Genomic DNA, 12,251 nt, shown 5'->3' with positions numbered 1-12,251 from the left:
GCAGTTATAGAGCACATGTTCAGGTTGAGAGAAACATGAAATTCTACAGTCCCTATGTCTACAAAAGTGTGCACTATGTATTGTAGTTCTGCTATGCTGTGGACTGAGATTTTGGACTGTTATTGCTAAATGCAAACTAAACTATATGGGTGTGTTGAGTTGTGACAGGTGGACATTTTAAGTTATGCTATGGTAGGTAGATACTTTAAAAAACATACCTACCTACTCCAAAAACATGAATTCCTGAATTTTGCTTGGATTGGTTTTTTTTTAAGTTGTAATAAGCAGACCAAATCCATAATATAAAATGTGTGTGTTTGGGTGCGTTAAAGAGATTTTTCTCAAGCTTACAGCCAGATTGAAGTAAAGCTGTTTTGTTATGTTCAAGAGCTGTGTTGAAATCAGTCCAATAGCTGTTGTTTGCTTCTTGCTCAGTGTAGTTGTAATGCTGCAAATGTGTGGGGGGGTTTTTTATTCACTTCTTTTTATGTGGAGTCCATATTCGCTTCTATTGGTACTTCTTTTTATTCCTACAGTTTAAATACATTCAAAACCATTTAAAAATCATCCTTTTGGTTAATATTTTTATATATTGGGTAGTGAATGGCATTCAGTATGGATGTAGCCACCTTTTTTGTGGCAAAAAAAGGAGGAGGTATTTCCTTCCCATACATTTCTTATAAAAGCCTGAGTTCAGAAAACAAATCTCCTGGATCATTACATATCTTCTGACAAACACAAGACGTAATCCACATCATCTTCCACTTGATGGATGCTTCCTTAGAGCAGTCAAACTGTACCGTAATCATTACAGACTTATTGGGTATGCAGCATCTCTTATCCAGGCAGATTCCACAAAACATAGGTTTGTATATTTGTCTACTTGTACATCCAGAGAAGACTAGTTTCTCAGCTTTAGCAAGTTGAAATGTTGGCCGACATGTTTTTCCTTTTGGAATCTTAAACACAAAAAACAATTAAAATTATGGTCAAAATGCATATTTACATAGTAGCATTTGGGATAGCTTTTTAAATGCCCTTACATCATTTTGTCAACTAAATTTATGACTAGATAGATAGATAGATAGATAGATAGATAGATAGATAGATAGATAGATAGATAGATAGATAGATTTCAAGACATCTGAGTTAGAAATTAATGATGGCTAAGATTCCCCCCAGCTTTGTTTGAGCAGAATGGGCTGTCAGCACAAGAACTCATGCAACTGACATAAAAAACCGACCCCTCTCCCTTAACAATCAATAAAACAAAGGAGGCAGCAAATCCTTAGCTAGATATAATTTGTAGACATAAAAGCTATATAGGAAAAGACCCACAGATTTATCATAAATGAGCTGTTAATCCTGCCTCCCTATTCCTCCACCCCCCTATTTCCTAGCCCGTAAGTCAACTGAATAAAAAATACAACTTGCCCACCTGAAGAGCAAAATTATAGCTCTGCACAAACACATGTATATATAAACCCACACACTATATTTCTTTTTAAGTTATTGTTCAGTAAGCATTTGCTTTCTGATTAAAGAGACCGTTTGAGCCTTACAATTTACCTTCAGAGTCTTTGGAAAATTTGCTTGGCAGGGTTGAATATAACACAGTCTCTTTTCTTTCCTCATTTCACACTTACTGTTTCCATTGGTCACCCTGTCAGAGATGCCAATGCCACAAGTTCGGGAACAAGGTGTCCATGGAGTTGTTTGTATCAGGCACTTCTTTTTCAAAACAAGAGGCACATTTTTGAAAGCTAGAAGGCAGAAATATATTAAAATTTTAATCTACATTTTAAACTAAAGGCTAAAAATATTGAACGATACCTCTAATCAGGCCTCAGTAAGTAAATCATAGTATGATATGGAATACAGATATAAAGCATTTCAGATCCATGTTTTGAATTCCACTGTATTTTAATTACACAAATGAGGTTAAGGTTTTTGCAGAACTGGCCAACGGATGTGTGCCTCTTCAAATTTTACAACACTTTATAGGACCTTGGTACCTCAGTCCCCTGAAACTTGGAGCGTGTTATGTTTCTATCTACTCTTGATCTTAATTCTACATGAACTTGATTTTCTTCAAGAGGATTGGCTTAAAGATTCTGAGCCCTAATGGCTCTGGGTATTAAGCTATTTTTCAAAGTCTCCATTAGCAAATCCTGATGGAGTTTCAGAGGATGACTGACCAGATACAAAATGCGCACAGCTCAGAGGACAAAGCGGAAGAGCCAGGATACCTGGGAAGTAAACAGCAGCTTAAAATCTCAGTGCAGGAAGCAAATTAGAAACCTGGCGCAGATCTGAAATAAATAAAGCAAGGTTACAAAGCTGTGTATATTAACATATAGTATACACTTAGATTCATTGTAACATAAAATAATTGCATTGCTTTTACTACAGGGGCTTGTTAACTAGGACAGTACATGAAGAAAGCAAGAAAGATAGCAAACGTTCAAATAAAGCTCTGCATCTGGCAAAATAAACAACAGTTTAAACATTTATGACACTACATGCAAACCATGCATTAATAGCGTAAAACTGGTCAGCTGCTTGAGCTATAATGAAGTTTTCAGAATTTGAGGCAGCATTTCCACAATTGCTTGTTTATCCTAAACTGTTTATATGTAAGGAAAGGATTGGTCTCCTTGAACTCCAAATTAAAAAGTGGAATTCCACAACAAGCTCTAAGCAGACATCAGCTTTCCTGGCCCTGAGTATGACATCATGGATGGGGCCGGGCATTCCTCCCTTCCCTGCCCTCCCAAAAACAGCCAGTATCTCAAGATAGACATTTCACATCAGATGGCAGAAATCATGCAAGATTTCATGATGATGCCAGAATGGCATCATCTTGAAATTTTAGCAGCTGTGTGTGATTTTGAATGAATTTTAACTTTACTAGGGAAGTAGATTATTCTTGGATATCTATGGAGTCCTTGGGGTTCTCTGAGCTTGGTTCTTTTCTTGCAAAGATTTCATTACCCAGCTAGGTAACATCTTCAGTGCTAAAATGGGATGAGGTTTGCTCTCTATTTATCTGCTGTGGCCTGCTTTGCCAGTGCTGGTGGGGGTGGGGGTTCTGTTTTGCTCTTCTGGTAGTTCATTGATTAGCCTATGTTGACTGCTTGATTGTGTGCCTGGTGGTGACCTTTGCTAATCTGGGTGATGAGAAGAGAATACAATCTCTGCAATGAGTCCTGACATGGTGATCCCATAGGTGTGCCTCTGATTTGTTGGTATATTTGTCCATCAAATTGAAAATAGGTGGTGAGGCAGAGGTTGATGAGGTCCATGATTCTGGGTATTTCGATCTGGGTGTATTTGGTTAAGTCAGGTGTGTTGTATAGGACAGCTGATATGGATTCTTTCGCTAGTTCTGGGTTTATGGATGTGAAGAGTGCTGTGACATCAAATGAGACCACTATCATGACTCATTGCAGAGATTGTAATGCAACACCTAGAAGCTATAGCACTGCCACACAGCCTAAAATATGGATCTGGTATGTAGATGACACATTTGTTATAATAAAAAAGCAACAACTAGAGAAGACACATGAAACCATTAATAACATCTTCAAAGGAATAAAATTCACCAGAGAAGAAGAAAACAACAACACACTACCCTTCCTGGATATCTTCATCAGCAGAGGAAACAACAGGAAATTAGAAACCCAAGTCTATCGGAAGACAACCCACGCCAAAAGTACTCCACTACCAAAGCAACAACCCAACTTCCCACAAGAGGAGCTGTGTAAGAACATTATTCAAGCAAGCTCAAACACATTGCAGCAACCCAGAACAGCAGAAAAAGGAAAAAGACCACCTATACAACATCTTCCAACAAAATGGATACCCATGTAATTTTATCAAAAAGTGCTTGACCACTCAACCTACTACAACACAACCTACACAAGCCATGAAAAGGATCACACTGCCATACATCAGAAACATCTCAGAAACCACCAACAGATTATTACAACCATATGGCATCTCTGTAGCACACAAACCAACAACATCACTCCAACATATCCTAAGTAAACCAAAAGACCCAGTTGCCCAAGAAGAAAAAACAGGAGTCATCTACAACATACAATGTAAAGACTGTAACAAACACTACGTAGGACAAACAGGCAGAAGACTAGCAGAACGCATCCATGAGCACCAACTAGCAGTCAGAAGACATGATGAAAATTCCTTAATCTCACAACACATGGACAGACTGAACCATATATTTAACTGGGAAACTGTCAGCATTTTAGACCAAGCCAAATCCAAATATGCAAAAGAATTCTTGGAAGCCTGGTATTCAGACAAGGCAGCAATTAACAGACACATAGAGACAAACAGCATCTACATACTATTCAAAAGAGACAAAAGATCAGAAGATCGCCTCACCAGCATTCAATCACCAGCAATCATCTCCAGCAATCAGCACCCAGAGAAGCAAAGGTTACCACCAGGCACACAATCAAGCAGTCAACATATGCTAATCAATGAACTACCAGAAGAGCAAAACAGAACCCCCACCCCTACCAGCACTGGTAAAGCAGGCCACAGCAGATAAATAGAGAGCAAACCTCATCCCATTTTAGCACTGAAGATGTTACCTAGCCAGGTAATGAAATGTTTGCAAGAAAAGAACCAAGCTCAGAGAACCCCAAGGACTCCACAGTTCAACCCTGAGCTACACATATTCGCCTCTTGGATATCTGGCAGATGTGGCCAGCCCTGTTCTAAATCTTCTGTTTTTGATAAAATACTCATTATTAGCTGTCCCTTAATTAATAAGGAGGCACCTCTTCTTTTTCTTTTCTTTTTTTTTAGTCCAAATAATATTTCATCAGTCCAATCTTGTTTACCTGGCATTATTCGGTAATGTCTTGATTGCTGTTCTTCCAGATGCCCTGGAGCACATTTGGAATGTCCAACTTTCTTTCTGTTCTTGAGCAATGTACATTCATTAGATGCTGACTTGGAGATGAATACTGGTGTGCATCCAATTGCACCATTCACACACAAGCACGAAAAAAGAGGAGAAGGCTGGAAAGATTGGCCATTGGTATAGTATACACCACTGAGCACACAGCCAACTGCTATCATGTCTTGAAATAGCAAAACAGAATAAATAAAACTTAAGCCTGTGCAAATGTCAGGATAATCAATTAAATATAAATACTGCAGGTGACATGTATAAATAGCAATAATTAGTATTAAAGAATGTTTTATGTTACTCAAAACACTGCACACACATAAAAACACACATGCAGGTTTGTTAAGATTTGAAGCATTCTTGCTTGATATTTCATATTTTCTATTGTTATTCAGTATTCTCCATAGGTAAAAAAAACAGGATCTAATGGTAATAATATTCCCATTATCTCAGCTTTCTAATCCTAAAAATCCTTTTTAAAGGGGAGATCTACTTAGACAGCTTTGGGAAACCTCTTTGCAGGATTAGATTCCTAACAATTAAGAGAGTCCCAGTTCAGAAATTCATTTGATCAATTAATTCCCAGTCTCACGACACCTGGAGAATACATTCCTCTGTTATTTCAAAGAGTGATCCAAGTCACTGTTTGATATTGTGCTCGTTTATCACTGTTTTGGAAAAAAAATAGCATGGTACAGAATATGGTACAGTTGTGAATGCCCTTTCCTTGCAGTCCTGCTGCTCGTTTATAAGAAATAGAAGAGAAAACAGAGGGAAGACTTACATGCACATATTCCTCTTTCATACCTAGGCTTATCTGCAGAGTAATCACAATATAGTCCCTTGTGATGGTCACAGACCTCAGCTTCATTACAGATGGTGCCTGCTTGTTTGGCACACATCCAGCAACATCCACAGCCATCTCTCATCAGGCTCACCCCAGGACTGCAGTTTGGCACAGGTGGGCATCTGCAGGGCCAGCGACATAACTCTTGGCGCTGATGAAGCTCACTCTTTCCTGTACCTTCTCCACTCTTTCCTTGCTGCTGCCCCTGGCCTGATGCCCTGAAAGAAAGCTTTCGTACAGGTGGACTCATCTGAGAGCTGGAAAGTTTGCAACCAAAGTGCACTATAATCCTGAATATTAATACCCTTTTATTGCAAGAGGGTGGGACACTCTACAGACTGTACAATTACTCTTCTACCACAATGACTCCTAAAACACAAAACAGCATAATATATACAAGCCTACTTAGGAATCCCATTACTAATGCCTAATCTGTTTCCTTAGAGCCCGCTCTCATGAGCCATTGAAGACCCAGCATCAAGGCAAGAGGACAATATTTCTATTTCTTGTGGCCAAACCAAGGCAACCATTAGCCATGCCACATCAGAAGTTTCCTCTTATATTTCTGAGGCACAAAACTACCAATCAAGTGACAACCACCCCTTACCAGTGATATCAAGGCAAACAGGGCCAAATAGGATGCTTTGTGTCACATTCTTGGTCTAAGGCACAGCATGAATTTTCTTGACATAGATTTATGTTCATACAAGCATAGTGAAAACTGGTTTAACTGGACTGCACCTGACTTATGTGTGGGCTCTCTTGAGCTTTGTTTAAGGTCTCAAAGAGCCAGGTTAAGTGTGCTTGGTTCATCAATATACACATTAGCAATCCAGATGGAAGGAGACTTTGGAGTTGCACCAGAGTGGATTTACTCCATATCAGTCAGGGCACACGTTATCATCAGACAGGTCAAGACAGTTGCCTCAGGAAGCAAATTCACTGCTACATTTTTCTGACAATCAGGGAAAATGGCCAAAATAACTTGATGGATCGTGAGTATATGTATGTGAACCAGGACAGGTTTATGGAGAAGGATGTTGATGCTGCAAAATGTTTTGACCCAGTTTTACTATCAGTCCACATGGAAAATGCAGACCAGCAAATGTGTCCTTCCCTTCACACAGATAAGTTTTCTAGAACAGGGTTCTTCAACCTTGGCCACTTGAAAATGTGTGGACATCAACTCCCAGAATTCCCCAGCCAGCCATGGGAGTTGACGTCCACACATCTTCAAGTGGTCAAGGTTGAGGAACACTGTTCTAGAACAGCCTTCTCTGATTCAGTACATTCCAGATGGATTTAACTCCAGCTCCTATCATCCCCAGTCAGCATGGTCGGTGGGAGTACTAATGAAAGATGATTGGAGCAGTAGGGCAAAAAGATGGAAGAGCACCAAGTTAAGATATTCTGGAACATTTGCTTTCCTACAGAGACTTCCATATTCCTTTTCATCTAGTTACACATTTAGAGTAGGTTCGTATAGCACTCTAACCCATAGTATAATTTGGCTTAGCATGTTGTGTGCATCCAGTCATTGTAATCTGTAAAACAATAGTTTATAGCTTGGTGTTATTTGTAAACCTGGCCAATTGGGGTTTATTCAACAAAGCATGACATGTTGCAGTGACTGAATCCACTTTTACAGTGTAAAATCCTTGGTAACAGCATTCTCCAACCTGGACTCTGGTTGGGAATTCTCTGAGCTATAGCCTCAAATTATCACAGAGTGCTACATTTTGTGCTTAAATTGGGGGAAAAAAAGCTAGCTTCCTTCTTCAATTATTGTATTTTTCCTCCCTTGAGGTAGTCAGAAAGCATGCTTTCTGCTCATAAAAAAGTTCATTAGGGAAACATCAACTGTAACTCCTAATTTTAATGATACTGTTTGCGTATAATTCAGGAAACCTCATCATATGGACTTCTGCATACAACTGCATATTTCATGCAAGGCAAATGTTTGAGAAGCAGGCACATCTAAAATAATTGTTTCCTTTTTATTTCTATGTTTGTATTCAATTCCACACACTAAAACAACTCTTCTTTCAGCTCTAATTCTGGTTTGATTATTCAAATAAAAGTCCATCTAATCCAAAAGCCCTTGCCAGGATTCCAAAAATGAACAGCAGTTGGGCAATCCATTAGAAATAATTTTTTTTAAAAAAGCAAAGCAAAGCAAAGCAAAGCAATAAAAAATAATAAAATAAAATAAAATAAAATAAAATAAAATAAAATAAAATAAAATAAAATAAAATAATGGGCTACCAGATCTGAGCTGCAAAAATCCAGAGAACCACCAGATGGCAGCAAAGCAATATAGAAAATACTAACTTCTCCAGATTTCTGCAGCCTGGATCTGGTACCTTTACTGAATCTGCAATCAGTTTACCTTTAATCCCTCCTGCTGTAGACTGTATTATTTATGTCCTACACATTGAAATCAGTAGAACTTGAGTCATTATGAAATATTCACACCAATTTAAGTAAGACTTTCATTCTATTAAGATAACAAAGAACTAATTTGCAATTAATATCATATGATATAATCTATTACACTGTATCCACATAAAAGAATAGCATAATTTATATTAATTAAATTATAGCATGATTTAGAAAGCATGTTTTCACCATAAAGAAACAATTTGAGTTTTGAACAATATAATAAGAGGTACAATACATAAAGATTATCCCTTAATAACCTACATGCATAGCATATCAACAGATCACTTCACTTTAACATTTTTAGAGGTCCCCTATTTCATGCCTTATAATAGTAATCTGTCTCTTTATAATCTGAATGTTCTACAATATATTCCTAGTTTGGTTTTCTTGTGTTCACATTATATAGATTTAATAGTTAAGCTTTGTCCATTAACTTCATAGGGCAGAAATTAAAATAGAAGCTCTTTGTAGAAATCTCATGAGGGAAAGCAAAATGCCTCTTCTGTAAATCCATAAAAAAAAGTGGGAGAATTAACTATGTTTTATAAACCCTATTGCTGAGAAGTTTGGATAATTCTTAATGTTCATGGAAAGATGAGTAAATGTAGTTCAAGGGAAAGCAGCTTAATAAGATTCTGTAGAACATGAATAAATTGTGCTACAAAACTACAGGAGGATCCTAAATAAAGGGCCCTACAGCTTATATTGTCATGGTTAATCATTTGAACTTATAAAGATATATATTTTATAAACATATTCAAAGATCTGCGTATGAAAAAAAAAAGGTTTCTTAATTTTTGGATAATAGTCTCAATCAAGAATATGACTTCAAACAGCCAGCTAATGCAATAAAACTTCCCAAACAAGTAGCAGCAATTGGCTATTATGCCCAACCCTTTTCTCTAAGTAAAGTTTGCTTGTTCAGACAACAGATCAGCCTTTGACATGACGAGGCCATCTTTCTAGAGAGCTTACTTACCTGTTGAGTATAAGGGATTGTAAGAAGGGTGGAGATGAAGACCCACTGCATTTTCCCGCGATGGCAGAAGTGAAAAGCAGAGAGCGAGTGAACAGGCTGAGCTGTGTCAGAGCCAAGGCTGTTGACAAAGTCTCCTCTGTCTACCCTGCCAGGTTCCTCTCTTCAGCACACTCACAAAGACCCACAGATTCATATTTAGAATCCTCTGCAGAGACGAAGCTTTGCCCTGAATCTGTCAAGTAGTTCTTTCTTTCTTCTGAGGCACGGTCTCTTCCTTAGGATGGTTTGGTCACAATGACTTTTCGGAATGTCTTTCATTTGAAAGGCTTCTTCCTCATCTCAGAACATTTTTGGAGCCTGAAGCATTCCACAGTTTTCCAGTTTAGATAAGGCAGATAGTGAGGGTAGAGCTCTGTTTGCCCATCTCTGACATGTTCAGTAGAAGGCATGGTTGAAAGTAACATTTCATTTATTTCTTATTTATTTAAATGATTTATAGAGCCATGAGAATATCAGTACCGGGATGTGGCAACATTAACAAATGTCCAATTCCTAGAAGAGGAATACAAGCAAGTTAGGCAGATGTAATCAACTATTATAGCAGACAGTCTCCATGAGACAAACCAATTAGAGATGTCTCTGTTCAACCTTCTCCCAATAAATATGGTCTTTATTGTATTTTTATTGTGTTTTAATTAATATTTGTTTTTTGTTTTTACTGTAAACTGCCCAGAGTTACTTCTTAGTGAGATGGGTGATGACCAATTTTGAAATATAAATAAATAAATAAACAAACAAACAAACAAACAAACTTATCTCATGGACTACAAACATAACTCTGTCCCACCAAATGTATTTGCTGAATTTCATATTAAGGAGCAACCTTCTGCCAGGGGTAAAGTCTGTCCCCTAGAGCAGGGTTCCTCAACCTTGGCAACTTTAAGACGGGTGGACTTCAACTCCCAGAATTGCCCAGCCAGCCTTGCTGGCTGGGGAATTCTGGAAGTTGAAGTCCACCCGTCTTAAAGTTGCCAAGGTTGAGGAACCTTGCCCTAGAGTGTATATCAGGAAGTTTCCTGGTAGGTCTTTTATTATGAAAGCATATAATTCAAGCAAACTGTAGATAGACCCCTAGGGACAGTGAATCTGAGTTTTTTATTACTCTCATAAGTATTCTGGGCAGGACAGATGCTAGTCAGAGCAAGCAGGGATAATATCCATCTTTATCTACACACACACACACAGAGTAAAGGCAAAAGGAGGATAGACTTAGAAGCTTCAAGATGTGGTTGAGAGATGTCTTGCAAAGCTTGCTTACAGCAGCAGTCAAGGGTTTTTCAGGCATATGTTTTCTTTTCTGGCACTTCCTGAACTTGGTGATCATGCAACATTTAACACTGCTTCCCAAAATGATGCAAGTGTCCAAACGTTGTAGGCCATTTTTATGCCATGAATGAATTTAAAAGGACTATGGCTGTGATCTATGCTGATTTGCATCAGTTGGTCTTGTACCTCTAGCTCTGTAAAGTAGTAATATCGGGACACCAGCTGCTTAAGGAAGATTTATAAAGAATTATTCAGGCGCTTTTTGACATGGTTAGTGCAGAAAGTAGTTCTCAAGAAATGTCAGACAAAGCAAAGTATGTCCACATAGTGCTGTATTCCCCCCCCCCTTCCTTTTTCACTCTTCATTGTAACCTCTAGAGCAGTGTTTCTCAACCTTAGCAACTTTAAGATTGCCAAGATTGAGAAACCTTGCTCTAGAGAGAGATTTCTGCCTTCAAAATATGATGGTGCGTTTCCTTCATCTTTCTTCCAAGAGCTCCAGGCTGAAGGGAATCATGATGTATCTTGCAAGCATTTGTTTCCAATGTTCTGTAGAGCAGCAGCAAAGCTGTCTTATGGCTGCAGCTCAAGCAAGCTGATGACTTCTACCACATTTCCAATGTCCAATTTTTTTACAGCAGGCCTGATTCAAGTATGCCGGTTACCAGGCGGGTGGAAGTTGAATGGTTTGAAAAACAAATCTTGATTCACAGCAACACCAAGGAGAAACCCTCTGAAGTATTCCAGTGTTTCTCAAGAAAATGACAGAGGTTCTGTTTTTCCTTCTGTGAGAAACCATTGCAAATATTCAACTATGGAGACATGAATCATTACTCTGTATGCAGCAGTACAGATGTGAGCAACTTGAAATTATACTTTAAGCAGCCAAAAAAGGACAAATGCCAAACTTTGCAAAAAGATGAAGCAGCAGCTGGGTATTACCATCAGACTTTTCTTTTTGTTTTTACTCTTTGCATTTCCTATCTGCTGATCCTATCTGCTGACCTTCTTTATTTCTGGATGTATTTTTCTTTTATTTATTTGTCCATTTATTATTTTATACTTTATGGTGAGCTACTTTTAATACTATTCTTGCTGGACAGTTGAGTTATAAACCAAATAACCAAATAATGTGATGAGATTTTATGAAAGAGGAACTCATTGATTACTGTATTTGGGTATATATTGGGGGAGAGAGAGAGACATAGATAGATGATCTATAGAAATAGATAGGATAAATTGGTATCACTATACTGATACATCTATCAATTCCCCTTCTGAAATACAGTTTACATTTTTGTTTCTGCCACTTGGTTCAAGCGTTTAAATACAGCTGCTATAGAAATATGCATTCTATTACAAGCTCCATAAAGAAGAGATGGCTTGATTCTCCTTTTTTGTTTCAGTTTTTCACAAATGTTCTGTGATGGGAAATGCTATTCACCCATTTACACACATGTGAGTGAATGGATAATCAAGTTCTCTGTTTCCATGGAAATGCCAGCTGGAAGCCATGTATAAAAGCATTCCCTTACTTTCAGCTGTTGAAATGGGGAGGGAGACTTTAATGTTCCTTCTGGACCCGAGAATGCTGGTGATGGCTTGTGTTTTGCAAAATGTATTTCATACAAAAACCTGTGAAAATAGTACCCAAGTCAAAATGATTCAAGAAAGTAACAATGAATTTAAGGCTTATTTGCACATAATGAAACTCT

General features: G+C 38.0%; 1 protein-coding gene across 2 annotated transcripts in view; it reads right to left on the bottom strand.

Annotated features, from left to right (window-relative positions):
• Positions 1-135: 135 nt before the first annotated feature.
• Positions 136-12,251, bottom strand: part of CCN6 (cellular communication network factor 6) — a 28,080-nt gene continuing 15,964 nt past the window's right edge. Inside the window, exons 2-6 of one of the 2 annotated variants that reach the window (XM_088139632.1) lie at positions 9,211-9,762; positions 5,727-6,018; positions 4,872-5,114; positions 1,570-1,763; positions 136-959 (exon numbers count right to left, since the gene is read on the bottom strand). In XM_088139632.1, coding sequence (XP_087995758.1) covers positions 678-959; positions 1,570-1,763; positions 4,872-5,114; positions 5,727-6,018; positions 9,211-9,261 — 1,062 coding nt within the window. In that variant the 5' untranslated portion in view covers positions 9,262-9,762 and the 3' untranslated portion in view covers positions 136-677. The remainder of the gene's footprint in view (positions 960-1,569; positions 1,764-4,871; positions 5,115-5,726; positions 6,019-9,210; positions 9,763-12,251) is intronic. The other variant, XM_088139637.1, reaches the window with a different exon arrangement.

Source organism: Python bivittatus, unplaced genomic scaffold (genome assembly GCF_059951505.1).
Source record: "Python bivittatus isolate LINGU-HERP-01145 unplaced genomic scaffold, Pbiv_v1 ctg000020_np1212, whole genome shotgun sequence".
Classification (NCBI taxonomy): Eukaryota; Metazoa; Chordata; class Lepidosauria; order Squamata; family Pythonidae; genus Python; species Python bivittatus.
The sequence above is the reverse complement of the archived record's forward strand: the minus strand, read 5'-3'. Positions and strand labels throughout refer to the sequence as shown.